This window comes from Haemorhous mexicanus, chromosome 24 (assembly GCF_027477595.1).
Source record: "Haemorhous mexicanus isolate bHaeMex1 chromosome 24, bHaeMex1.pri, whole genome shotgun sequence".
Taxonomy (NCBI): domain Eukaryota; kingdom Metazoa; phylum Chordata; class Aves; order Passeriformes; family Fringillidae; genus Haemorhous; species Haemorhous mexicanus.
The window spans coordinates 6,842,226-6,870,006 of NC_082364.1; the positions used below are offsets into that span (position 1 = coordinate 6,842,226).

Here is a 27,781-nt window from a genome sequence, read left to right on the forward strand (position 1 = left end):
ATTGGCAGGCTGCTAATTTAATTATGGAGACTGCAGAACGAGGATCTCATCTACCAGGTGCTGAGCCTTGTTAAGCTAATTGTCTCCCTCTCTCTGCTTTCTTCCCCCTCCCACATTGCCAGAGATGCTGCTGCAGTTGCCTAATTAAGTTATCAGAAAGATAATGGCTGGTTCTGAATCCAGCACCTTTAAGAAAAGCATCCATCTAATAATGGCTTTTCTGGGAGTGGATAAATGCTGAGGTGGATTTTCGGGTGGCACGTGCTGGAGGTGGCTGGGGCTTTCCCCAGTGCAGGGTCAGCGTTTCTCCATCCCAATCTCAGCAGGGTGGCCCTGCCAGGTGGGAGAAGTCTTCCTGCTGTTCTCTGCTTGATGGCACCTCCCGCTGTCCCCTGGCCTTGTTCCTGGTGGAATCAAAGCCTGTCTTAGTTTCTGAGCTTCTCCTCCCGGGACTGCATCTTCCCCAAGCCCCGCTGCAGCCCATCCCCACTCAAGGAAGGCTTTCCTGGGATGGGCTCTCCAGCATCCTCTGCCTCTCCCCTCGACAGTCCCTCCGCTGATCCAGCCCTTCGAGTTCCCGCCAGCCTCCATCGGACAGCTCCTCTACATCCCCTGCGTGGTCTCCTCCGGGGACATGCCCATCCACATCACCTGGAGGAAGGACGGGCACGTCATCCTCTCTGGCTCTGGGGTCACCATCGAGAGCAAGGAGTTCATGAGCTCCCTGCAGATCTCCAGCGTGTCCCTCAAGCACAACGGGAACTACACCTGCATCGCCAGCAACGACGCTGCCACCGTCAGCCGGGAGCGGCAGCTCATCGTGCGGGGTGAGCCCGGGGCCCCCACATCCCACCCGCTCCTGGCAGGAGAGGGAGAGAGGGAAGGCAGCACAGTGGGCAGCAGGGGGAATTTGGGAGGGTGAGGAGCAAGGCTGAGCCACGGCACCCCTGTGCTCGCAGGCAGGGGGGAGCTGTGGGGATCTGATGGGGATTTTCCTGCAGTGACCGTCCTTCCTCCCAAACTCCGCAGTGCCTCCTCGCTTTGTGGTCCAACCCAACAACCAAGATGGCATTTATGGAAAAGCCGGGGTGCTGAACTGCTCTGTTGATGGGTACCCCCCTCCCAAAGTCATGTGGAAGCACGCTAAAGGTAGGGATGGGTCACAGCAGCGGGTGGGGATGTCAGTGCAGGCTGGGGAGAGTCCCTCAGGCATGGCCACCCCAGCTCCGAGCCTCATGAGAGCTGCTCTGCCTCAGCTGAGCTCTGTGTCTCTGTGTCCCCTCCTAGGAAGTGGCAACCCCCAGCAGTACCACCCCATCCCCCTGACGGGCCGCATCCAGATCCTGCCCAACAGCTCCCTGCTCATCCGCCACGTGCTGGAGGAGGACATCGGCTACTACCTCTGCCAGGCCAGCAACGGCGTGGGCACTGACATCAGCAAGTCCATGTTCCTCACTGTCAAGAGTAGGTACCCAGGGCTGTGCCACGGGGCATCGTCACGGGGACAGGGACCTGCTCCTGGCAGGGCCACAGCGGTGACCTGGGGAGCAGAGGGGAGCACGGTGAGGGTGGCTGTGGGACATGGGGTCACCAGCAGAGCCTGGTCTGGTGCAGCCTCCCTCTCTGTTCTGAGGGTTCCACCCACACCAGCCGTGCTCCAGCCTCAGCCCCACGCATCCCCACGATCAATGCAGGGCACGGGAGGGCATCGATTCCTCCCCTCCAGGGACCTGCTTCCCTTTTGCTATTAAACACACTTTGTCTTTAATAAAACCAGGCAATCAATCTACATCATCCAGGAGGAAAGGAAATAGCTGGGCTGCTTTGACAGGGATGGGCTGGGAAGTGTTGTTAGACACCGTGTTTGAACTGTGTGTGTTATTGGATTGCTCTCCCGTTGCTATCAGCAGAATGTATAATTGCCAGCTCCCTGTTAGTTATTGGGCTCGTTGCTGCTGGGAGCATTCAAGCCTCCAAAAGGAGGTGGTGGAGGGGGTCCAAAACAATCACCCTCACTCCTGGTGTCTCCAGGAGGGGCTGGGGTCAGGATTGGGCTCAGAAGGATGAAACTTTGACTTGACCATGCTGGGAATGAGGCAGTGAGCACACTGTGCCAGAGGGGATGGAGGCTGCTGGTGGAGCCATGGGAGCCATGACCCCTTGCTCGCCCACCCAGGATGCTGTGGGCAGAGGGGACGTGCAGCCTTCTCTGGTCACCACCATGCCCTGGCCTCCCCTCCCCAGCCTGGTGCTTTCTTCCCTGACACCAGCAGCTGTTTCTCTCAGGGGCTTCTCCCCTCCCCACCCAGCCTCTGCCTTCCCAGGTTCCCGTTCCCCTGGCTGTCAGCTGTTTAATTTATCCCTGCGACTGATGAATCAAACCCAGCCACTTCAAACAAGGCACTTCAATGAGGTGCAGGTACAAAGTCAAGGCGATTAATCCCGAGTGAGCATGCCAAGTCTGGGAGCCCGGACTGGTGCCGTGTCCCTGCTAGCTCCTGTAATTGCATCCCAGGACAGGTTGCTTGCTGACTTGAATAGCACATAACCTTATTATGCGAGTGCTTTTGCATCTCCCGGAGCCCTCGGAGCCCTCGCTGCCTTTGAAAAGGTTTGGATGAATAGGTAGACGAAGCGCCACAGCCAATTAAGCATTAGATGGGCTCTTTGTTTTGTTTCATTTTGGGGTTTTTGTTTGTTTAGCGAAATGTCAGCCCAATTAAAGGGAGATCAGCACTGGCTTTCCCTGAAAGTCAGGCCACTGCGGACTGAGTTAAATGAGAGTTAATCAGAGCCCAAACAAAGCGTGCTGGCAGTCAGCAGGGGAGAGGGCAGTGCCCCAGCCAGCTGGTGTCACACGTCCCCTGCCCTGATACCACGGCCAGGGGTGAGCTGGGACAGCCAGGTGGCACACTGGGCAGCGTGTGCCTGAGTTCCTGGGCTGGGCAGAGCCAGGAGCAGCTGGATGATGTTTTTATCAGGGGGTGGTGGGTGGGGAAAGCCACCAGCTTTTCTTGGGGAGTGTCACCCACGGGGTTGAGGCTTTCCTGTCCATGGGTGCCACCGCCCCTGGGTTCCCACAGCATGGCAGTCTGTCCTTCCCTGCTTTGGGAAGGAACTCACCAGCCTCTAGCAGGGAGTGGAAGGTGGGGAGTGCTGGAGTATCTGAGTGTGTGCCTGGGGGGACAGCAGGCTGGGCTGGGCGCAGGTGAGGGGCCCAGCAGGGCGTGATAAATGCCATTTAGCACATGGCTGCACACCTGCCCGGGTGTCAGGAGCGTATGGGATGGGGACAGTCACATCCCTGGGGTCCTGCTGGCTGTGCCAGAGTGGCAGCCCCCTGGGCACTGGGGAGGGGGCTCCTCTGCCTGCTCCGTGCCAGCACCTCCGTGCCAGGGGTCCAGCCAGGGGGCAGGTAGAGGGGTCTCTGTCCGTGGTCGTGGCACAGCCCTCTTTGGAAGTTCACTGCCACGCAGCACGAGCATAACTGATTGCTTCCATGCAATTTGAATTAATCTTATGCTTCAGGTGAAACTCAGCTAATCAGTGTAGAAAGGAAGCTGAGACGGGTGCAATCAAATTAACATCACAGAGCCAGCTCCAAACAAGAAAGAGGGGGGCGAGGGAGGCAGGCACAGCCCTTGTCACCCTTGTCACTGTTCTCATTCAGTTGTCACCAGTGCTCTGCCAGGCGGCTCGTGCCCCAGCCAGGTGTGGGACGGCAGCGTGCTGCTGGCTGTCAGCTTCCTTTGTTCCCAGGCTTGTCTCTGCCCAGCCAGGGGCACCAACTCTGCCTGTGGCCTTGTGAACAAGGCCGTGGGCACTGGGAGAGGCTGGGTGGGAGGGTGTGCCCTGGTGGGCACAGAATGGAGGGCACAGGCGGCGTTGGAGGTGAGCTCTCCTCGAAGGAAGCCTGTCTGCCCAGACTGAGCTTGGCTGATGCCACCTTATTGATGCCCTGCACCCAGGAAGGGATCACAGACTGGTTAGGAGCAGCCATCAGCCACCCTTGGAGGTCTCTGCAGCCAGTCCCAAGCAATGTGGTCCCTCTGCAAGCTGCAGAGCTGCTCCAGGGCAGGTGTCAGGCACCAATGCCTAATTTGTGCTATCCTCACAGCTGCTTGGGGTTTTCTTGGGGTTTGTTGTGCTCTTTTCCTGCTCTGGACTACGTGCAGCTCCCGTGGGACCCTGGCAATTGAGAGAAGTTGATATGTTTACATCCAAGGAGCTGCTTTTAATCAAACATCAATAAGTGCATTTCAGTGAAGCAGAGCCTGAAACAGAGCTCCTCTCCCGGGGCCTGTGCTCTCTGCTGGGAAGGGGCTGGTGTAGCCAAGGCTGCTGCAGCCCTGAGGGGCTGTCCTGCCCCTTCAGCCCCATGGCCTCACCCTCTGCTGCTGCACTGTGCTCCAGCCTGGGCTGAATGAGGGCTGAGTGCAGGGACCACATCCCCAGTGGCCCTGTCTGCCAAATATCTGGGTGGCCCCTGGATGGTTTCCCATGGCAGGAGCAGGGGACAGTGGGCAGGAACCTGGCAAGGCCAGCCAGGACTGGGTGCTGAGCCCCTCCTCCAGCTGTGTGTGCCCTTGTGCTGTGCTGTGCAGTCAGCCCTGCCCTGGGGAAAGTGAAAGAGCCCCCGGCTGTCCCTGTGCTCTGTCCTTACCCCAAGGGACAAAGGTGCTGGTCCTTCCCAGGCCTGCCTCTGTCCTGGTGTGTCCCTGACCTGGGGCTGAGACAGGAAGAGGTATCAGAGCTCTGGGGATGGGACAGGGCAGAATTTGGAGAAGTCTTGGGCTGCTTCTTGTGACCCTTGGTGGGCCAGACTGCACTGCCACAACATCCCTGCTCTTTGCAATCCCTGCCAGCTCAGGAGTGCCATGCCCCCCTTGGGGCAGGAATGTCCACGGGCACTGCACTGTCCTGCACCCCACAAACTCCAGCAGCTCAGGAGGAAAGGTTTCCTTTGCTGTTAATTGAATTACATTGCCACAGAAAGCCGAGGAGTCGTAGCTCATTAGAGCCTCTTGTGTCCCATTAGAACAGTGTGTGTTGCCTTTGCGGATTGTCATTATCATACATTACTGCAGGACTCAGCACTGCTGTTTGTTTATGCATTACATTTTTTTCTGCTTACCCAGCCTGCCCTCGGTCCCTCAGCCCGTTCCTCCTGTGTGGTGCCTGCCACAGCCTGCCCACTGCATGGCACTGGGGTGGCACAAAGAGCTTGGCTCTTGGAGCAGGGAAGAGCCAGGAGAGGGATCAGTACAGCATCCTCACAGCACTGATCAGCCATATCCATCTGGGCTGCACCCCCTGCTCGAGCACCTCTGGGTTCTGCACCCCTGCCAGGGGGTGGCCACTGCACGTGGTGTCCCCACTGGCCCCGTTTGTATATTGGGGTGGCTATGAAAAAGAAATCATCTCTGGCATCTGCAATGCAAAGGCGGCCTTGCTGATGGGAAATCACACTCTGTATTCTGCCCAGGTTTATACGAGTGAATTATGCAAATCCGTGATGGAAAACATTCTTCCTCTCATCCTCGGGAGTGTAAAACCTTAGTCAATAATTCATACCCGCACGTCTCAGACTGGAGGCTTTCTCTTCATTATAGTGTGCACTTGGTTATTTGTCTTTCACGTTTTATTGTCTACCCCGGTGTAATGCTATGCATTATAAAATTTATCTGCTTCATTATTTTATGATCCTGAGCTGTATAATGCAGCGCGACGGTTCCGCTCGGGGCTGCGCGGCCGCTCGGTGAGAGCCGCGTGCGCCGCGTCCTCGGCGGCTCCGTGGGCTCTGCGGGGCCCGGCAGCCACAGGTGGCACCTGCCCGTCCCCCCGGGCACGCGGGTGATGCTTTGCCTCCCCGCAGTCCCGGCCATGATCACCTCCCACCCCAACACCACCATCGCCATCAAGGGCCAGACCAAGGAGCTGAACTGCACGGCGCGGGGCGAGCGGCCCATCATCATCCGCTGGGAGAAGGGGGACACCGTCATCGACCCCGACCGCAACATGCGCTACGCCATCACCACCAAGGACAACGGCGACGAGGTCATCTCCACCCTCAAGGTGAGGGCCGGCTGTCCTGCACCTGCCCGGGCTGCCGGGGGTCTCGCTGGGTGTGGGAGAGGAGAAGGGAAGGTGCAGGGAGGGTGTGGTGGTCCCCAGGGGGTGTCACAGAGCCTGGCACTGCGCTGGGCTCCATGAGTAGCAAAGCTGAGCCCAGAGGGGTGTTAGGAGTGCCATGGGAGGGATTGCAGCTCCAGTGAGCGGCACTGTGGTGGGAGCAGGCAGGGGAAGGCAGGGCACAGTGCTGGGGCAGCTCTGTCTGAATTGGCTCCTCTCCCTGGAACACTGGCAGCTGAAACCAGCCGACCGCGGGGACTCCGTCTTCTTCTCCTGCCACGCCATCAACTCCTACGGCGAGGACAGAGGCCTGATCCAGCTCACGGTCCAAGGTACTCCATCCCCCCTGCCTGAGCCCTGCCTTGCTGAGTGGGTCCCCCTGCTCCTGGGGGCCTCCTCTGCCTCTGTCCCTAACCTGCCTGCGTGTCCCCAAGAGCCCCCTGACCCGCCGGAGCTGGAGATCCGTGAGGTGAAAGCCCGGAGTATGAATTTGCGGTGGACGCAGCGGTTTGACGGCAACAGCATCATCACCGGCTTCGATATCGAGTACAAGAACAAGTCGGGTAGGTGACAGTGATGTCCCCTCCCCACGGCACAGTGGGGCTGGGGCTGGCCTGCACAGGCAGGTGTGGGACTGCCCCACCGGCGCCTCCAAGGGAATATTCTGCATCCCGGTTCCTTTGATGAAGAAAGGAGAGAGCAGCATTAATGAAATATGGAAATTTCTGTTGGATGGGAGCATTTGAAAGGGAATATTAAAAGAGACAATATTTGCAAAAAGTTGAACCCCAGCGCACAACAGCGAGAGAGAGAAGCAGCACCTCTCCAGGGGTACCAGAGCTGGAGGTGCCTGGGGACCTCACCTGCCTGATCATGGCCCCCTCAGCACTGCAGACCCTGGATGGGATTCAGGTTCTGACCCTTCTGCCTCACTCCAATGCTCTTCCAGATTCCTGGGATTTCAAGCAGTCTACACGCAACATCTCCCCGACCATCAACCAGGCAAACATCGTGGACCTGCACCCCGCCTCGGTGTACAGCATCCGCATGTACTCCTTCAACAAGATCGGGCGCAGCGAGCCCAGCAAGGAGCTCACCATCAGCACCGAGGAAGCAGGTGCCTCCCAGGGCTCCTGGTGGGGATGGTGGGCAGGGGGAACATGGGGGCTGCAGCCTGGGGGGAAGCTGGCTGAGGTACAGCCAGGGGATTTCCTGGTGAGGAGCTCCTGAGCCTTCTCACTGTGCTGTTTTGTGTTTCTCTCTCTCAGCTCCCGATGGCCCTCCGATGGATGTCACCTTGCAGCCCATCACATCCCAGAGCATCCAGGTCACCTGGAAGGTGAGTGAGGCTGGGGTGGTGTGTGGGGTTTTTTGGCTATGAGGGTTTGGCCAAATGCTGTCCCAGCTTGTCCTGAGATCCAGCATGTCATCAATGTTACAAGAATCAGGAAGAATCTCCCAGGAAAAGGGAAAACCTGCAGGCTGGGCAAGCAGCTCACCTTACTGCTCAGGGCTCTTATCAATCATGTTTTACAACATGCTCATTATCTCATAGGGTGTCCGTGGGGGACCATGGGGCAGAGAGGATAAATATGTAAAAACTCAGGTGCTGGGTTGCAAAGTGCTTGAGCAGAGATCAATAAAACTTAGAATCGGATTTATTTTTCCAAAGCTGCCTAATGAAAAATAAAATTGATTACAAAGTTAGGACTTGGGAATGAACTGCTAAGTCAATAAATTTAGGGTTCCAGCTTCTCCCCCCACCTCCCCTTAAGCACTGAAAAACAGATTAATGAAAAGTAAGATTCACTTGAAAGATAAGTCACTTCGTTTTAGGAGTATTTCAGCAAGATGGATCGCCCTGGCATTGTAACATAAATTTGCAATCAACCCTATTGATTTGTTAATGCTTCAGAGAAATATTGTTAAGATTGATCTCAATCTGGCCTCCCAGGCTGCCAGAATTGGGATTTCTCCTGCTCCAGCTGGGGATTAGTGCTGTCCAGGCAGCACTTTCCTCTCTGGTTGCTCTGAGGACCCGCTGGACCTTTTTTATCCCTATTCTGCTACTCAGGGAAAAGTGGGGAGGGAAAACAACTTGAAAGCCTTGGGAAAAGCCCCTGGGGAGACATGGCTGGGGCACGGAGTCCTGTGAGCCTCCCACCCCTGTGACACTGCTCCATCCTGCCCTCGTTGTCCCTCAGGCCCCGAAGAAGGAGCTGCAGAACGGGGTGATCCGTGGCTACCAGATTGGCTACCGGGAGAACAGCCCGGGCAGCAACGGGCAGTACAGCATCGTGGAGATGAAGGCCACGGGGGACAGCGAGGTCTACACGCTGGACAACCTCAAGAAGTTTGCGCAGTACGGGGTGGTGGTGCAGGCGTTCAACCGCGCGGGCACGGGGCCCTCGTCCAGCGAGATCAACGCCACCACGCTGGAGGACGGTAAGGACGGCCCAGTGACAAGCCAGGTCCAGGTCCCACCCAGGGCACCCTCAGCTGATGCCCATCCTGTCACACAGGTCTGGGGTGGTGGCTGTGTGCGCCCTCACAGCTCCCTGGGAGGGACCAGGAGCACAGCGCTATCAGGACACCCGTGGTGCTGGGCTTGTGGCACAGCCAAAGGGTGCAAGGTGGATTTTGGCACTGCTGAAGTGCCAGGCAGGTTTCCATCTGGGACACAGTCACTGACGGCCTTGGTCGTTTTAAAAACAATGAGGAAAAAGTTTTGCAATGCGTTTGCTCAGCAGTTTTTCAGACTTAATTAAGGCTCTCGTTAGCCTGTCAAACCGCCATCGTTTCCTGGCTGTATTAGCACTCCTCCCGGGGTATTCAAGGGCCCCTGTTTTAGCAATAGTGTCTTTTCCATAATTATATTACCTTCATTTTGTTCAAACGGACTATCTGTATTAGTTTATTATACTCTGTCCCTAATTACATGGTGCTTATATTTTTGCACCTAAGTAATATGAAACAATAATCATTTTCAAAGAGGATCGTTACGGTGATGTATTATCATTTAAATGCTCATAAAAATTAGAGTTACCTCTTGCGGGGCAATGGGATCTAATTACCTCGCATCCAGCCAGCTCTCCCACTCTCCCCTCGCTGGGAAGCATCCTCCCTGTCACCACCAGCACAGGGTTCACACCCACCTCACTGGCCTAGGAGAAGGAAAACTGCACGTTGGAGGCAGAGCCCTGCTGGGCAGGACTGGCTGAGGCTTCCAGCAGCACAGTGGGGTTTGTGTGGGTGCAGTCAGGGTGGCTGTGTGGGACACAGCTCCTTCAGCCTGGCATCTCCAGCCTCCTGCTGATTGTCCTCCTCATCCCTCCACTCCCCAGTTCCCAGCCAGCCCCCCGAGAACGTGCGAGCCATCTCCATCACCTCGGACGTGGCCGTGATCTCCTGGTCGGAGCCCCCGCGCAGCACCCTCAACGGGGTGCTCAAGGGCTACCGGGTCATCTTCTGGTCCCTCTACATGGATGGAGGTGAGCACACCTGGGCAGCGGGTGACACGGGGGACCTGGGGGACACAGGGGCTGACAGGCTCTTCTCCTGCAGAGTGGGGGGAGATGCAGAACATCACGACCACGCGGGAGCGAGTGGAGCTGCGGGGCATGGAGAAATTCACCAACTACAGCGTGCAGGTGCTGGCCTACACCCAGGCGGGTGACGGCGTCCGCAGCAGCGTGCTCTACATCCAGACCAAGGAGGACAGTAAGTGGCTCTGCCACCCGCTCGTGCCCAGGGGCCGGAGCGGCTGCAGGGGCACAGGGGAAACCCCCCGTGTACAGCCATGGGCAGGCCATTTCCCTTTCCCTTTCTTTCCTTTTCCTTAAGTGCTGATATTTAAATATTTACACCCCGCCTGCCCTACTTTAATGCCATTAGCTCGCTAGCAGAGCATCCCTGGGCCTGTGTCCTAGGAAGCGCCAGATGCTGGGAGGGAGGCGCAGCTGGGCAGGGTACGGCTGACAGATTAAGGAGATGGCCATTAAAAGCCAATCATGATTTCTAAAGCAGAGCTTGGGCTGCAATTAACCCTCCTGCCTCTGGCTCAGACGGGGACCAGAGGCACCCGTGGAGAGGTGTCCTGCAGGCAGACCCGTCCCTGCCTGTGTGTGACACCACCATCGCAGCTGCTCCCCCGGGTGTGGCTGGGATGCCAGCCCCACAGCAGGGTGCTGTCACATCTCCCAGCTGGGCAGAGACCTTGGAGACCTCCTGGCACCAGCTCTGCCACGCTCTCCCTCCTCAGTTCCAGGTCCCCCGGCTGGAATCAAGGCGGTGCCGTCCTCTGCCAGCAGCGTGGTGGTGTCCTGGCTGCCGCCGGCCAAGCCCAACGGCATCATTCGGAAGTACACCATCTTCTGCTCCAGCCCCGGCTCGGGGCAGCCGGTACGGGATGGCAGCGGGGCTGGGAATCGCCACAGTGTGCCAGGGAATGCTGAGCTGGCCAAGCAGGAACGGGAGGGAGAGCTGATGCAAGGCAGCAGCCGCAGCAAAGACCTCTTGGGGAGCACTGCGGAATTGTCCAAGGGCATCCGTGGGCACTGTGCAGCAGGGAATGGTCCCATCTTCTCTCTGTTCCCATTCTTTGGCATCTGCCCTGCTCAGCACTTGCTCCAGAGAGGGAAACATGCCAGCAGCTGACCAAAAATTAAATAGAAATCCAACCTGGCCCCATCCCTCCTTGGTGAGGGAGAGGTTGATGGGAGGTCTGCAGACTAGTGCTTATCAAAAGCTCCTTCTCAAACTCATTTCACTATCTGAGCCTCTGGTTTCCAGGGCAACATAATCTTTTCATCAAAGCAACTGGTAAAACCGCTGGGATCCGATATTGTTTTCTTGGCATCTTGTCAAAACTGTCATTTGGGTAAAAAAAATTATGTATACTACACAATATTCATATAGGTGTGTCTGCTTTGGGGTACACTCACTTCCGTGTCCCCGCAAGGGCACACATGTGCCGACTGTGAGCACACAGGTACCTGCCAAGTCATGTTTTAATAGACCCATCCTGTGCCACGGGGGTCGTGGAGCCCATCCCTGCCCGCTGCTGGCATGGTGGCACAGCCGGGTGGCAGCCCTTGCCCTCGTGGCATTCTCGGGGCAGGGTGACTTTGTCCCCGCTGTGATGGGGACTGTCCCCGGTGCTTGCACACAGCCAGCCCTGTCCGCAGGGCCACCGCAGGGCTGGGGCAGGCGCTGTGGGTGATGAGGTGACCCCACATGGGTTTTGGGGACCCCCTTGGCCTCTCGTGGGTTTGGGCCATCCCGGCTGGGGTTGGCTCCAGGCTGGCGCTGCTGCAGCTCGGCGGTGCCAGGGCAGCGTCCTTTCCCGGGAGCAGGGATGCTCAGCCATCTGCTCCTGGGCTGCAGCCGGCTCCCCGGAGGAATCACGACCCCAGCCGGCTCTCCCCGGCATTGAGGGGTGTGAGCGGAGCCGAGCCGCTGCGCTCGGGATAAACTCGCGAGGGGCTGTGGGGTCTGCACTGAGGGCGAGGGGCTGAGGGTCTCACAGAATCTTCCCCCTTTCCCGTGTCCCCCTCCGCAGGCTCCCAGCGAGTACGAGACCAGCCCGGACCAGCTCTTCTACCGCATCGCCCACCTGAACCGGGGGCAGCAGTACCTGCTCTGGGTGGCCGCCGTCACCTCCGCCGGCCGCGGCAACATCAGCGAGAAGGTCACCATCGAGCCTGCGGGCAAAGGTACAGCCTGGGGGGCTGCCAGCCTGGGGGGGACACCCCCGCCGCTGTGCCCTGCCCTGCGGCCCGCATGGGGATGGCTGCGTGACCCCAGGGCAGAGGAGGGGCAGCACCAGGGTCCTGGGTCTCCTTACACCTCGGGGAGGTCTGTACACCTCGGGGGGGTCAGCCGCCCAGGCTGATCTCCTCCTTGCCCCCAAGCCCCCGCCAAGATCATCTCCTTTGGAGGCACGGTCACCACGCCGTGGATGAAGGATGTGAGGCTGCCGTGCAACTCCGTCGGGGAGCCCGTCCCTGCCATCAAGTGGACCAAGGACAGGTATGGAGGGGGCTGCCAGCCCTGCTGGGGGCTGGTGCCAGCCCTGGCTGTGCCACACACGGCTGATGTGCCCCCTGTCCTCCTGGCAGCGAGGACTCTGCCATCCCGGTGACAGTGGACGGCCACCGCCTGATCCAGGCCAACGGGACCCTGGTGCTGCGCTCGGTGAAGGCCGAGGACTCTGGCTACTACACCTGCACTGCCACCAACACCTGGGGCTTCGACACCATCATCATCAACCTGCTGGTGCAAGGTGAGGGTTCCAGCTCCGCGCTGCCCTGCACGGACACACTCCATCCCCACTGCCCAGTGCCCGGGCTCTGTCCTGCACCAGGGGCTCCTGCTGGCCCAGGCATGAGTGTGAGGGACCCTTGCCACTTCTGGGGGCACAGTTTGGGGCACTCTGCATGTGTGAGGTGCTCATGGGTTTCCCTCCTCCCTAGTGCCCCCAGACCAGCCCCGCCTGACCGTCTCCAAGACCTCGGCATCGTCCATCACGCTGGCCTGGATCCCTGGGGACAATGGGGGCAGCTCCATCCGAGGTAGGGCTGCTGTGGGTGATGGGGCTGCTGCCAGCAGCTCATCCCAGAATCACAACTGGTTCCATTCTAATGGAACGTATTTGCAGGCACACTGTGGCATGTTTTTGTATCTGCACCTCAGTTTCCCCCTCTCCAAAATGCCTCAGAAATGCTTCAGAGTAAGGTTGATGCCTCTGAGCTCCTAGCAGGGGCTGCCAGCCCTGATGAGGGGTTTGTCAGGTGTTTTGGACAAGCTGCAGGGACTGATGCAGCTAAAGAAGGGCACATCACTGGGTGCTGAGGTGGTGGTGGCCAGGACCAGCCCCAGAGCTGCTCCGTGTCTCCTGGCATTGGTGCCACTCAGAACCCACCAGAGCAGGAGTTGTCCCACATCCCTGACAGGCTGGGGGCTTTGGGAGGGCTCCAGGAGCATCCCAGCTTTCCCAAGTCTCCTTTCTGCTCTGATTCATCTCATGAATTATAGGTTGAAACAGCTGCGTGTGGAGGGGGGAGCGGGGAGCGAGGAAGGAGACCTCGCTTACAATTAATTAAAAGCATGAAAGTAATTACAAGCAAATCTCCCCAGCCAGCAGCCTTTCACTCCAGCGGACTCTGTTGATAAATTTGGTTATAATTGGATTAGAAATATTAAAAACACACCGCATGTACAAAATAAATAAATAAGCAGTAGCAGGCACCAGGGTGGGTGGTGTGGGGGTGTCAGGGCTGGTGCTGACACTGCTGGGAATCACATGCCCATGGCTTTGGGAAGCTCCTGGTGTCACCATCCACAGGGAGCCCTTGGTGGTGGGAAGGTGTGGGAAGTGTCCCCACGGCTCTGCCCGAGCTGGAGCTGGGTGTTCACAGAGCTCCTTCCCCTGAACCCTGTGGCATTGCCACGGTGGTACCTGGGTGGTGTTGGCACCGGGGCCATCCTGCCAGCCCTGCCTTGTGCAGCTCATTATGCACACAGCAAGGTAGGAAGCCTACTCTTCCCTGCTATTTTTATTTGAGAATTGGCAAATATCCTGCAGAAATAGCCAAACCTGTCACCAGGAAAGTTTGGTCAGCACGGCCGAGGCAGCGGGGATGTGCTGTCCCGAGATGCCCCCATGCCCTTGGGGCTGTCCCTGTGTCCCCTGCTCTCCCAGGAAGCCCAGACCAGCCATCTCCAGGTGCCTTGTTGGTGGCAGCGTAACAGGTTTGCTCATCTAGGACACAGTGTGCTTCCTAATACTCCTCATCACGGGAGAGGAGGCGGTCTGCAATGACAGAAGCAACTTCCCTGCAGCCTCCCGAGGGAGCTGCTTAATTCCGGCTTTCCCTTTATAGCCTCACACCAGTCAATCACAGCGTGTGCTCCCATGTGGAAGTGAGCAGTGGGGCCATCCTGGGCATGCTGGGGGCAGGCAAGGTGTGACCAGGGACGCTGGCAGAGCTCTCAGGAGGTTCTGGGTGTGCCCACGCTCCTCTTGTCCGTGGCTCCTGCCTGGCTCTGTGTGGTGGGCACAGCAGGCAAGTTCCACCACTGCTCCTGAGCACAGAGTAGTGCAGGAATTGGTGTGTGATGCGTGCCCTGTCACTGCAAGGCTGTGCTGGATGTGGGCACAGGCTTTGTGCCAGCCATAACCCCTTCCCCTCACCCATGTGCCCAGAGGTGACCCCCTCCTTGCTCCCACAGGCTTTGTGCTCCAGTACTCGGTGGACAACAGCGAGGAGTGGAAGGATGTGTTCATCAGCTCCTCCGAGCGCTCCTTCAAGCTGGAGAGCCTCAAGTGTGGCACCTGGTACAAGGTGAAGCTGGCGGCCAAGAACAGCGTCGGCGCCGGCCGCATCAGCGAGATCATCGAGGCCAAGACCCACGGCAGAGGTGAGCCTGGCCCGTGGTGTCCCTGCCCGGCCACGAGGGTCCCCTCCCCACCCTCCTGACAGCTCCTGTCCCGCAGAGCCCTCCTTCAGCAAGGACCAGCACCTCTTCACCCACATCAACTCCACGCACGCCCGGCTGAACCTGCAGGGCTGGAGCAGCGGGGGCTGCCCCATCACCGCCATCGTCCTGGAGTACCGGCCCAAGGGCAACTGGGTGTGGCAGAGCCTGCGCACCAACAGCTCCAGCGAGGTGTTCCTGACCGAGCTGCGCGAGGCCACCTGGTACGAGCTGCGCATGAAGGCCTGCAACAGCGCCGGCTGCGGCAACGAGACCACGCAGTTCGCCACGCTGGACTACGACGGCAGTGAGTGGGGACACGGGCTGGGGGAAGTGCCACCAGAGAGGGGGGTCCCGGCACGCTGAGTGCCCACCCGCCCCTGCTCTGCCCTAGGCACCATCCCCCCGATCAAGTCTGCGCAAGGGGAAGGTGACGACGTGAAGAAGCTCTTCACCATCGCCTGCCCCGTGATCCTGGCCACGCTGGGAGTGGCCCTGCTCTTCATCATCCGCAAGAAGAGGAAGGAGAAGCGGCTGAAGAGGCTTCGAGGTGAGATGGGATTCAGAGGCACAGTGCACGGGACCCCACATTGTGTTCCTGGGCTGCCTCATTGTGCCCTAAACTGCTCTCCTACAAAAAACTTCTTGGTTTTTGTGTCTCCTGCACAGATGCAAAGAGTTTGGCAGAAATGCTGATCAGGTGAGTCTCACATCTGCTGTGGCTGGGACTGGGTGGGCAGGCAGGGAATAGGTGGTGCTGGGGATGGTCGTGGCTGCTTTTAAGCCCGGGTACAGCCCTCACTCAGTTTCAGACGTTCTCGCACGCACACCTGTGAAGGTACTGGCAGTGAATCTGTGGCACAGCAGCCCAGTGCTGCTGGCTGCTCCTGCCCCCTCGAGGGTCCCAGCAGCCACACTGGAGCTTGCCTGGGCAGAGCTGAGCCCCGGGTGGGCTGGCTGGTGGCAATCCCCAGCCCGTGGCAGGCTGGAGCCGCCGGGGCTCTGTCCGGTAATGGGCGGGTCTGCGTCCCCTCTCACCTCACAGCAAGAATAACCGCAGCTTTGACACGCCGGTGAAGGGGCCCCCGCAGGGCCCCCGCCTGCACATCGACATCCCACGGGTGCAGCTCCTCATCGAGGACAAGGAGGGCATCAAGCAGCTGGGTAAGCTCAGGCAAAGCTCCCATCCCCTGCTGCCCCAGAGTGCTGGGGTCCCATGGATGGACTGTGGGCCAGCAGGTGCCTACGGTGCCTGGCCAGGGAGAGGTCTGAGCTCCAGCTCCCTCCCACAGGGGATGACAAAGCCACGATCCCGGTGACCGACACGGAGTTCAGCCAGGCAGTGAACCCCCAGAGCTTCTGCACGGGCGTCTCTCTGCATCACCCGGCCCTGATCCAGAACACGGGGCCCCTCATCGACATGTCCGACATCCGCCCTGGCACCAGTGAGTGTGTGGGGCCGGGCTGGCTGTGCTGGGGCTGTACACACAGGGCAGGGCAGGGGGAACTGTCCCCCAGCACTGGCTGTGCCCAAAAGCAGCTGCTGTGGGGGGCAGAAGGAGTAGGCTGTGCTCCAGGGAGAGGGGAGAGCATGCTGGGGGTGAGTGGAAGGGACCCACCATGATTCTGCCACCTTTGTACCATAGACCCCGTGTCAAGGAAGAGCGTGAAGTCTGCGCACAGCACCCGCAACCGGTACTCCAGCCAGTGGACACTCACCAAGTGCCAGGCGTCCACCCCCGCACGGACCCTCACCTCGGACTGGAGGACAGTGGGCTCCCAGCACGGCATCACCGTCACTGAGAGTGACAGCTACAGCGCCAGCCTCTCGCAGGACACAGGTATGCAGGGCCACCGCCTCCCTTGCTGCTGCTGGCAGCAGTCTGCTGCTTTGGGGTGCACAGAGACCCCAAACTGTGAGTTCAGGGTGACTGCAGAACCTATCAATGGGATTGTGGAGCCATGACTTGGTGGCTTTGGCAGCCAGGGCCTTGCCCAGCTTTGGGGATATAGAATCATTAAAAATGTGAATCATTTAATAAGGTCCCTTCCAACCCAAACCACTTTGGTTTGGGTTGGAAGGGACCTTCTTGCTCATCTTGTTCCACCCTTCCGCTAGACCAGGTTGCTCTATGTCCCGCTGAACCTGGCCTTGAAGATGGCCAGGTGTACCCCAGCAGGGACAGCCTGGGCATTCCCATGACGTGGACAAAGGCATTCCCGTGCCAGGGAAAGCTCTCAGGTGGGTGACACCTCCTCTCCCCACAGACAAGGGCCGGAACAGCATGGTGTCCACGGAGAGCGCCTCGTCCACCTACGAGGAGCTGGCGCGCGCCTACGAGCACGCCAAGCTGGAGGAGCAGCTGCAGCACGCCAAGTTCGAGATCACCGAGTGCTTCATCTCCGACAGCTCCTCGGACCAGATGACCACGGGCACCACGGACAACGCCGACAGCATGACCTCCATGAGCACCCCGTCCGAGCCCGGCATCTGCCGCTTCACCGCCTCCCCGCCCAAGCCCCAGGACAGCGAGCGGGGCAAGGGCGTGGCCGTGCCCATCCCTCACCGCGCCAGCAAGAGTAGGTTCCCATGGGCTCTCCGGGGGTCCTGCCCTTCCTCAGCACCCCAGAGCTTCCCAAAACCCTTAAGAGGCCTTCCCAGTCCTGTATTCTTTGGCATTCTTGGTATTTCTCCCCGTGCTGTAATGTTCTTTCTCCGCTGATTAATGTTCCCCATTTCTTGGTATTTCATCCTTTCCTTGGCATTCCATCCATTCCTTGGTATTCCACCCAATCTTGGGTATTTTTTTGCCCAGTTCCTTGGTATTTCCCCCCATTCTTTAGTATTCCTTCCCATATCTTAGTATTTTTTCCCCTGTATTTCACTGTTCATTCCCATTTTTCAGTATTCCTTCCTATTTGGTAGCATTCCTTACTGTTCTTTCCACATCCCTCAATATTTCCCCGTGCTTTTTTAATTTTTTTTTTCCCCATTTTCAGTATCCCTGGCTATTCTTTACTTTTCCTTCCCATTCTTTAGGATTCCTTCCTATTTGTTTGTATCCTTACTGTTCTTTCCTCATTCATTGATATTTTTCATGATTTTTTTGGTGTTTTGTAGTGTTCTTTTCCATTTTTTGGTGTTCCATCCCATTTTTTATTATCCCCGGCTATTCTTTACTCTTCCTTCCCCTTCATTACCATTTTTTAATACCCATCAGTATTCCTGGTTATTCCCCCCCCATTTTTCAGCACTGTCCCAGACCCTCAGTACATTCCCCATTTTTTGGTGTTCTCAGTATTTCCCTGGCTTGTTTTGAGTATTCCTCAGTGTTTATCAGTATTTTCCCTGCTGCTTTAGTGTTCATCAGTATTCCTTTGTATTCCTCAGTATTTCTCCCCTTTTTAGTGCTAGAACCCCGACAATCTCCCACCCCTGTGAGTTTTATTACCTCAAAATAGAACAACACTAGGAAGATATATAAAAAATACATAGGTGGGAATTGATAGTGAATTTATTTACTGATTATATAACACACAATATAATGGGATCATCTTTCTCCTCAAATTAGACCACATATTTTTATGGCATAGTTTAGGTAGCACAGAGTGTATAACATGGTTGTAACCTTAAAAAAAAGGAATTTACAGAACCTATAATAAGGCATACAAGTTTTAAGGCAATAGTTCTATAATAAAACCAATACAACACCTGCAAGAGACAATATAATAACGCAGGGCTTTATATATATACACAAATATATATTATATAATTTTAATATATTTAACTATATATTTTATATGTTTATTTCCCAATGCATACATTTATATAAAATAAATTTATACATAAATTTTATATTCTTAATATAGATTTTATATATTGATATATAAATTTATATATTTCATTTAGCAATTTCTATATTTCCATACAAATATATAAATTTATACATTTTTATATAGGTTTATGTATACTTATATGTAAATTTTTATATATTTATATATAGATTAATGTACTTATCTATATAGAAAAGTTTTTCTATTTTATTATAGAAATTTATATGTATTTGTATAGAGATATATGTACATTTATATAAAAATAGTATTTATTACATATAATATTTCTATTTTATTTATCATATTTATTTTACATAAATAATGTTTCTATTTTTAATACAAAGCTTTATATATATACACATAATCATAACTCCTAAAATTGAGGTAGTAATAAATATAATCCCATATATATATATATATATATATATATATATATATATATATATATATATACTGTATCCTATTAACACCACTGATCCTGCAACACATTCTCTCCACATCCTGTGAAGAGAGGCACGTGCCCTTACAGCACACACTGCACAATATACACAATTAAAGGAGCAATGCTCTATGGCTAGAGGTGTTATATATTGCAAATATAAAAGGCAAACTAATAATAGGCCTTTACATCTATGGACATATAAATCCTTAAATTAAGGCCCTACAGCTGGAGGTGATGCTGTAGAACACAAAGGGAGCGGTAATAGAACAGAAATAAAACCCCATAACACCGATAACAGCCAATATAACAACAGAGGTTATCCATACATAGACATAAAACCCCTAAATTAGGGCACTAACTATAGATGATGCCATAACACAACACAGCAGTCTCTGTGGTTTATGGCAGCACAGCCACTCACCTTGGCAGAGTACAGCTGGGTGCAGGACATGCCACATCCCTCTGCTGGGTGCTGGCACAGGTGGGACACAGAGCACAAGGAATGTTTCCCTCCGTCCTTTACAGAACGGGGTCTGTGCCTGTCCTGTGTCAGAACTTTGTTATTATTATCAGCATCACGTTGTTATTATTATTATCATTATACAGAGTTACACTGCACATTCAGCATTACTCACGTTATAACATCTATCACTGTACATTTAGCGTTATAATTAACAGATTACATCATGATACATTACAGGACATTGTGTACAGCGTTGAATGCTAGAGCTTGACGCATCCCAGGCATGGTGGTGTGTGGAGTGGGACAATTTTGGGATGATCATGTGACACATTCTTTATAGCACAGCACATCCTCTACAGCACAACACGTTCTCCCTCTACAGCAGGACTTGTTCTGTGTCACGTAACATGTTCTCAGTAGAACAACATGTTCTCTGTAGCCCAACACATTCTCTGTGGCACAGGTTCTCCATCACACAGGTTCTCCATAGCCCAACGTGTTCCCTGTAGCACACCACATTCTCCACAGAACACGTTCTCTGCAGCCCAACGCATTCTCTGTGGCACAGGTTCTCCATCACACAGGTTCTCCATAGCCCAACGTGTTCTCTGTAGCACACCACATTCTCCACAGAACACGTTCTCTGCAGCCCAACGCATTCTCTGTAGCGCGGGGTCTCCGTAGAGCAGGTTCTCCATAGCCCAACGTGATCTCTGTAGCCCAACATGTTCTGCGCAGTCCAATGTGTTCTCCGTAGCCCAGCGTGCTCTCCACAGCACAGGTTCTCTGTAGCCCTACTCATTCTCCATGGCCCAATGTGATTTCTGTAGCCCAACTCATTCTCCACAGCCCAGCATGTTCTCCATAACCCTACTCATTCTCCATAGCCCAAAGTGTTCCCTGTAGTCCAATGTGTTCTCCATAGCCCTACTCATTCTCCGTAGCCCTACTCATTCTCCATAGCCCTACTCATTCTCCATAGCCCTACTCATTCTCCATAGCCCAAAGTGTTCCCTGTAGTCCAATGTGTTCTCCATAGCCCTGCTCATTCTCCATAGCCCTGCTCATTCTCCGTAGCCCACCATGTTCTCCGTAGCCCACCATGTTCTCCGTAGCCCAAAGTGTTCTCCACAGCCCAGGTTCTCCGTTGCCCAACGCCAACACATCCATAGGGTGGGGGTCAGTAGGGTCCCTGCAGAGCCTTACCTACCTGCTCTTCCCTCGGCAGGTGACTACTGCAACCTCCCGCTGTACGTCAAGTCGGAGGCCTTCTTCCGCAAGCCCGATGCGCACGAGCCGTGCCCGGTGGTGCCGCCGCGGGAAGCCTCCATCCGCAACCTGGCGCGGGCGTACCACGCGCAGGCCCGGCACATGACGCTGGAGCCCGGCGCCAAGCCCCTGGGGCTGCCTCCCCCGGCCTCCGCCACAACCACCTTACCTCAGAGGACTCTCCCCATGCCCGGCCCGGCCGGCCCCGCGCCCGCGCCCGCCGCCGGCGCTGCCCCGGCTCCCCCCGTGCCCGCCGAGCCCCCCGTGCCCGCCGCTGCCGCCGAGGCGCGGGTGCCCACGCACTCCAAAGTGGGGGGCTCCAGGGACTCGCTGCTGGAGATGAGCACGTCGGGGGTAGGCAGGTCTCAAAAACAGGGGGCCGGAGCCTACTCCAAGTCCTACACGCTGGTGTAGGGCCGCCGCCGGATGCTGCTCGTTTCCCCGCGCCGTTTATATTTAATTAACAAACTTGTACATAACGGACTCTTTTGTATAAATGAAGCTATTTTCTTCTTCTCCGAACAGAAAAAGAAACCAGGGCACAAAGAATTTGATGTTACAGATTTAAAAAATATAATATATATGTAAACATATATATATATTTCACATCATTTTGAAAGGGGCACAAGGAAAGACTCAGCGACTTTTTTTTTCTTTCTCTCCCTGATCTTGTTGGTGGTTTTAAAAAAGGAACGTCTCCGAGACATTGCATGCTATTTTACTGTTCTGAAAACAGCAGGAGTTGCTTCAATTTGCAAATGCTTATGTGTTAATACCTTTTTCTATGAAAAAAAACCCAGCGCTGTGTGCAATAAAGGTTATGTTTATATGTGGGGCGTTTGTGAAGTGAGCAGGGAATAAGCCAGAGCAGGGCTGGGGCAGGACAGGGCAGGAGGATGGAGAGGGACAGCCCAGGGCAGCCAAAGTACAGAAATACAAAGACAAGGGGTTGAATATTAAAGAATAATAAGGCAATTATCCACCTGCAGAGCTGTAGGGCAGCAGGAGGGTCAGGAACTGGAGCGGGTCCTGGGAATGGTTCCATGGAGCAGGACAGACCAGAGTGTGCCACAGCACTGAGGGAGCAGTACCAAGTCCAGCTCCAGCCCAGGACAAACCATGGTGCCACACAGGAATCCTGGTCCAGCTCATCCAGAGGGGTGAACGGCTGCCCAACCCTTGTGAGGCACAGCACAGCTCTGGCAGCTCACGGTAAGTGCAGGGTGGCTCCAGCATGGCATCCAGCATCCAGCAAGGCACAGCAGCTCATCCAGGCAGGGTCTTACTCCCTGGGATGTGTCCCAGCCCCAGCTGGGAGCGGGAGAAGGAGCACCGCTGTCCTTGGTCGCGCTGGAATGCGCCGTGGTGGATCCAGCACAGCCTGGAGCCCGGGGAATCCAGCAGAGCCCTGCCCCTGCTGTCTCTGCCTCCCTGAATCCTGGTGAATGGTGGCTCAGGGCAGCACAGCACTGCACAGGTGCCCCAGGACACGGGGCAGCACAGAGAACCACCCAGCACCGCCTCACCCAGTAATTTGTTCTTATTTCCCCCTTAGTTTTCACCACAAGCCACGCCAATATCAGACCAAAGAAATGCTGCTGCTACATCCCCCCTTTCACAAAAGGTTGTGAAAACAAGAATACTTGAAACCCCAGGGCTGCCAGCCCTCCTTACCTGCTCCAAAGGCAAAAACCAGCTCAGGCCATTATTAACTCTTGTTTTAGTTACCCAAAGTAGAAGTTCCCCTTTCTGAGGAGCTTCTGGTGCTGTCTGAGGTGTAGTTAACTACTTGCACTTTAATTTCCTTTTTTCCTGTAATTTATAAGCTCAAGTTTCCCTTACTTTCCCATCCATGCAGGCTACCAGCTGGCTCCAGCTCTTTCCTTACTAACAGATCCATTTTCTATTTCAGCCCAAAGCAGTTGGAGTATCTACACACAGATTTGTACCCTTCTTTTTTTTTTTTTTTGTTGCTCTTGACAGGGTTTAATTCATCAGCTATAATCAAGCACTGCAGAGGTCATTTTTTTCAACCTCTCTCTCTCCTTGATTTTTTTTTTTTAATTGGAGTACCCAAATTAAAATGACATGCAAATACAGTGATGTTACTGCAGCTCTGCAGTGCCCTTCCCAGCCTGCTGGCACACTGGCCAGCAGATCCTCCTTTGCCATCTGGTTCTTCCTAACAAAGGTATCTCCTGGAATCCTGCAGGGCAGGAAGTGCCTTGGCCAGAGCCTGGCAGCTGTTCACCTCTGGGGCTTGAGAAACAAGCTGCTGAGACAATTTCTTGTGCCCATTTTTTATAATTTTTGGCCATTACTCAGGTAGCACTCAGAGCCAGCCTCTGTCAAGGAAGATCCCATATGGAGAGGAGCAGCACCCTTCCCAGCCAGGCTGGTGGGGAGGCATCAGAGCACATAACATTTATAAACCATTGTACAACACAGGCTTTAAAGAAAACCAAGTGCCCAGCCCTTAAACCAGGGTCACAGCCAGGCAGCACCTCCAAAATACCAACCCCAGGCTTAGAATAGAAATAGAAGGGGAAAACAGAATTAAAAATAGAAGAGGCAAGAAAAGGCAAGCGTATTCAGCCGTGAGAGTAAGCAGATTAGCAAGATAAAAAGAGGAACAGATTAACAGAGATTAATACAACTTTATTGGAATTGCCTAGTAGATTTCCTTCTACATCTCAGCAAGGATTGCCCCCTTCCCTTCCCCAGCAGGCACAAGCCCTGGCCCTGCACATTTTGACACAGCACGAGTTTCCAGCAGTCCCCCTGAGCCCCTGCCACCCCCCTGCTCCCAGGGAGCCCCCTGCCCTTCACAGCAGGGTGGGAAGGAGAACAGCCCCCTCAGGCCATGCCAGCCCAGCTCTGCCTCCCAACAGCAAAGAAGCCACCAAGCTCAGGAATGCCCCAGAGGAGCAGGCCAGGGGGCTGGGTGGGCTCCAAGCCCAACCCCAGCATTGCCAGGGGGCTGCCTGGAGAAGAAAAGGGGGGTCACCCTCAGGACACAGGGTCCCACCCAGTGCTGCTCTGGAACAAGGACACCCCAAGCAGCTCTCCCCAGGAAAGGTAAGAGCAGCTCCCAGCTCACCTCCTGCTCCCCTCCTCGCCTGCAGCACGTTCCCCTGGCAATGTCCCACTCCAGGCTGGCCCCACGCACCCTGCTGGCCTCTCTGCTGGCCACACAGAGCAGGGGACAAAGGCAACTGTTCTACCCAGCTCCAGAGGCAGAATGGAGGAGGTGGAGGCACAGGGGAGGGTCCTTGGGGTGAAGCAAGCCCCAACTGGGCAGCGACCAGCCTGCAGAATCAGACTGTGCTGTGCAGGACCCCCTCCCACCCACACAGCTGCTGGGGCTCACAGCATCACTCAAGGGCTGGCCAAGGCTCCCAGCCGTGCTGTGACACCCGTGCCCTGTCCCCAACAGCCCCTCAGCAGCTGTGACCTGGCCACGAAGTGATGCTGTCTGGGGAAGGACTGAGCAGGACAGAGGACTCCCTGTGAGCACCAACACAAGGGCAGAGAACCTACACCTGCAGCAGGAGCTACGAATCGGGGCAGGCTCACAGTCACCACAGCCCCAAATGCCTCTGGGGTACAGAACACACAAACAGGAGGGACAGTGCAGACCACAGGGGGCTGCTGGGGCTACTTCTTCTCCTGCTTCTGCTGCTGGTACCTCCTGAAGTGGGTCTGGATGGTGATGGCTGCCCTCTCAGATGGGTCAGGGACCTTGCTCTCCTTGCTGCCATCAGGGGTCACGTCGCCTGGGGGGGCAAACAGAGCATCACAGTGAGCACAGACAGTGCCAGAAGCCCTGAACAAGCTCCACGGAGCAGGGCAGGGCTCTGGCATCACCCCCATGGGATCAGCGGCCTCCCCACTCCCCAGACAGGACAGCTGTCCCTGCTGCAGAGCTCACAGCACGAAACCACCACTCCGCCGGCTCACAGGGACAGCTCCGGGGCAGAAGGAGCAGGGAGCAGGAGGCAGAGCAAAGCCCAGCCTCCCTGGCAGGGCTAAGCCCTCTATTTACCCAGCTCCAGTCCCCGAAGGCAGCAGCTTCCCCACGTTTAATCACCACGTAGGATGCTCACTTACTTTCGCACACACAAATAAGATTAGAAGCGAGCCCGGCCCCGCGCAGCAATAAAGCTCTCACGCTGACAAATGGGAGCCCTCCCCACTCCCGCTTAATGTGGCATTAGGGAAGTATTGTGAAATTCAACAGGAACTGCATCAAAGCCACTCAGCGGTGCTCCTCTAAGCCACTGTGTCACTGCTAAGCACCCCCCGAGCAGCCATCAGCAATCCTGGGGCCAGATGCTGCTGAATAAACTCACCGCTGCCACCTGAACCCATCTCCCTTCCTGCCTGAAAGAAACTGCAGAGTTAAAGGATAAATAAAAGGAGGGAGCGGGCTCCCCCCTGCCCTGCTCAACAAGACACTGCCAGCTGTGAATCCTGCCCAAGGGCAGAGGCTGAGGACAGGCACTGCTGGGCACTGGCAGGGCGAGCCCTGGCTGGGCAGCTCTGCCACGAGCTCACCTGCCCGAGGGGCTCAGCCCTGGCACCCCCGGACCTGCCCGAGGGGCTCAGCCCCGGCACCCCCGGACCTGCCCGAGGGGCTCAGCCCCCGGCACCCCCGGACCTGCCCGAGGGGCTCAGCCCCCGGCACCCCCGGACCTGCCCGAGGGGCTCAGCCCCCGGCACCCCCGGACCTGCCCGAGGGGCTCAGCCCCCGGCACCCCCGGACCTGCCCGAGGGGCTCAGCCCCGGCACCCCCGGACCTGCCCGAGGGGCTCAGCCCCCGGCACCCCCGGACCTGCCCGAGGGGCTCAGCCCTGGCACCCCCGGACCTGCCCGAGGGGCTCAGCCCCCGGCACCCCCGTACCTGCCCGAGGGGCTCAGCCCCCGGCACCCCCGGACCTGCCCGAGGGGCTCAGCCCCCGGCACCCCCGGACCTGCCCGAGGGGCTCAGCCCTGGCACCCCCGGACCTGCCCCTGTTTGCAGTGAGCCCCAGCCCAGCAGCCAGGCTGGGCAGAGCTCCTGGGCCATGGGGAGGGGAGGCAGCCCCAGCCCCCAGGCCCGTTATCCAGCACCGAGAATAGAAGGGCTCAAATCCTCTTTGCTGAGCACTGCAGGGCCTCGAGACAAGCCCAGAGGGAGGAGGGCTGAATGCCAGGTGGTTCTCCCAGAAGCAGGAGAAGGGGGCTGTTCCATGGGACAGCATGGCCCCAGGTGAGTCAGTGGGGCAGATTTCCAGGGAAGAGGGGAACTGGGGTCTGCACAGACACACTGGGGTTATAAATTCAGCCCTGCAGCACTGGGACCTTCTCTGGCTGATGCTACACACACTAACAAATATCTCATCATCAAATACCCCTTAATAACATCACAGACAGATCTGTGGAAGGAGAAGGAGGCCAAGAAGGATGGGAAGGAGAGAGATGCCAAGAAGGATGCAGGTTCTGCAATGCCTGCTCTTCTGCTGCATCCACACTCCCAGCCCTGAGTTCCACCCATTTCTTGTGTTGGTTGGGGTTTTTTTTCCTGCCTCCCTGCCTGTTCCACACTCACCTTTCTCTCCAGAAAGCGAGTAGATGCTGTTGTGCCGGGAGCTCCTGCCTCTCTAGAAAGGTAGGGAAATAAAATAAAAGTTAGTTCTATCCCAGGCAGAGGCAGTGAGGGCAGTCCCGCTCAGGCCAGCCAGGAACCTTCCACTCTCCATTCCCTTTAGGAAACTGGAACATGCTTACTGTTGTTCCCTTAAAGAGCGCTGATTAATTAATCTGCATTTATGGAAGGACCTCCAAGGAGAGGCAGGAAACAGCTCTGCAGCCAGACTCAGAGCAGTGAGATGCTCCAGTCCACGGAGGGATGTTGGCACAGGCTATCCTCACTGGATCTGCATTTCAAACCAGGAAGGAGACAGCCCCCACACCATGAACCTGCAGCTCCTGGGCTGCCAGGTCTTCCAGAGGATATTCCCATTTCTAAAAATAAGCTTGAATTTGTCTGCAAATACCTCTCCAACATTTTCCAGCTTACCTTGCCCTCCTGGCACTACATTTCCCCTTTGCCTAAACCTCCAGGCTGCCTGGCTCACAGCTGCCCCTGCAGCAGCACTGCCACCCCCTGAGCCTGCTGTCCTGGCAGTGCCAGCATCCCTCACCTGGCTCTCCTGGCAGTGCCAGCATCCCTCACCTGGCTCTCCTGGCAGTGCCAGCATCCCTCACCTCGCTGTCCCAGCAGTGCCAGCATCCCTCACCTGGCTCTCCTGGCAGTGTCAGCATCCCTCACCTGGCTCTCCTGGCAGTGCCAGCATCCCTCACCTGGCTGTCCTGGCAGTGCCAGCATCCCTCACCTCCCTGTCCTGGCAGTGCCAGCATCCCTCACCTGGCAGTGCCAGCAGCCTCACCAGGCTGTCCTGGCAGTGCCAGCATCCCTCACCTTGCTGTCCCGGCAGTGCCAGCATCCCTCGCCAGGCTGTCCTGGCAGTGCCAGCAGCCTCACCAGGCTGTCCTGGCAGTGCCAGCATCCCTCACCTCGCTGTCCTGGCAGTGCCAGCATCCCTCACCTCGCTGTCCCAGCAGTCTCACCTCCCTGTCCTGGCAGTGCCAGCACCCCTCACCTGGCAGTGCCAGCATCCCTCACCTGGCTGTCCTGGCAGTGCCAGCATCCCTCACCTGGCAGTGCCAGCATCCCTCTCCTGGCAGTGCCAGCATCCCTCACCTCGCTGTCCCGGCTGGTGCGGCGGCTCTGGGACACGCACTGGATCTGCCAGGGCAGGGGCTGGTACACCAGGTAAGGCAGGGGCTCCTCACGGAACAGGTTGGTCCCCAGCTGCACAGGGAAGGTTTTTCGGCAGGGAAAACGACAGGAGAGGAACAGAAAGAGCTGCTCAGCCACGCTCAGCACCAGAGATGCCAGCCCTCCCCGACCCCCGAGCGCTCCCAGCCCTCCTGCCCAGGTGGTTTAGGAGGCACAGAAGCCATTCCCAGCAGGGCAGGCAGGAGCTGCTGCCTCCTCTCCCTGCCCCGGGCAGTTGAGAACAGCACTGCAGCAGCAGAAGCTCCCTCTGGGAGGACTCACCTGTCTGACCACCCTCACCACGAAGAAGAGCGCTGTCATCAGGGTGCCCAGCATGGCC

General features: G+C 56.4%; 1 protein-coding gene and 1 long non-coding RNA gene across 2 annotated transcripts in view; one reads left to right on the forward strand and one right to left on the reverse strand.

Annotated features, from left to right (window-relative positions):
* The window catches only part of DSCAML1 (DS cell adhesion molecule like 1), an 87,654-nt gene extending 66,207 nt beyond the window's left edge, over positions 1–21,447 (forward strand). Inside the window, exons 8-32 of the mRNA XM_059867241.1 lie at positions 549–827; positions 1,030–1,149; positions 1,288–1,464; positions 5,876–6,075; positions 6,368–6,464; positions 6,567–6,695; positions 7,082–7,249; positions 7,401–7,471; positions 8,337–8,577; positions 9,477–9,623; positions 9,697–9,852; positions 10,394–10,533; positions 11,693–11,846; positions 12,045–12,162; positions 12,252–12,415; positions 12,606–12,704; positions 14,365–14,553; positions 14,630–14,917; positions 15,005–15,160; positions 15,280–15,310; positions 15,656–15,774; positions 15,903–16,055; positions 16,257–16,451; positions 16,879–17,190; positions 20,578–21,447. Coding sequence (XP_059723224.1) covers positions 549–827; positions 1,030–1,149; positions 1,288–1,464; positions 5,876–6,075; positions 6,368–6,464; positions 6,567–6,695; positions 7,082–7,249; positions 7,401–7,471; positions 8,337–8,577; positions 9,477–9,623; positions 9,697–9,852; positions 10,394–10,533; positions 11,693–11,846; positions 12,045–12,162; positions 12,252–12,415; positions 12,606–12,704; positions 14,365–14,553; positions 14,630–14,917; positions 15,005–15,160; positions 15,280–15,310; positions 15,656–15,774; positions 15,903–16,055; positions 16,257–16,451; positions 16,879–17,190; positions 20,578–21,032 — 4,358 coding nt within the window. The 3' untranslated portion in view covers positions 21,033–21,447. The remainder of the gene's footprint in view (positions 1–548; positions 828–1,029; positions 1,150–1,287; positions 1,465–5,875; positions 6,076–6,367; positions 6,465–6,566; positions 6,696–7,081; positions 7,250–7,400; positions 7,472–8,336; positions 8,578–9,476; positions 9,624–9,696; positions 9,853–10,393; positions 10,534–11,692; positions 11,847–12,044; positions 12,163–12,251; positions 12,416–12,605; positions 12,705–14,364; positions 14,554–14,629; positions 14,918–15,004; positions 15,161–15,279; positions 15,311–15,655; positions 15,775–15,902; positions 16,056–16,256; positions 16,452–16,878; positions 17,191–20,577) is intronic.
* A 1,948-nt stretch (positions 21,448–23,395) lies between these two features.
* LOC132338055 (uncharacterized) lies at positions 23,396–27,523 on the reverse strand. Its single transcript, XR_009489346.1, has 3 exons — positions 27,364–27,523; positions 26,209–26,260; positions 23,396–24,394 (listed from the first exon to the last, which is right to left on the reverse strand). It is a non-coding gene; the product is annotated as an uncharacterized LOC132338055 (long non-coding RNA).
* Positions 27,524–27,781: the final 258 nt, after the last annotated feature.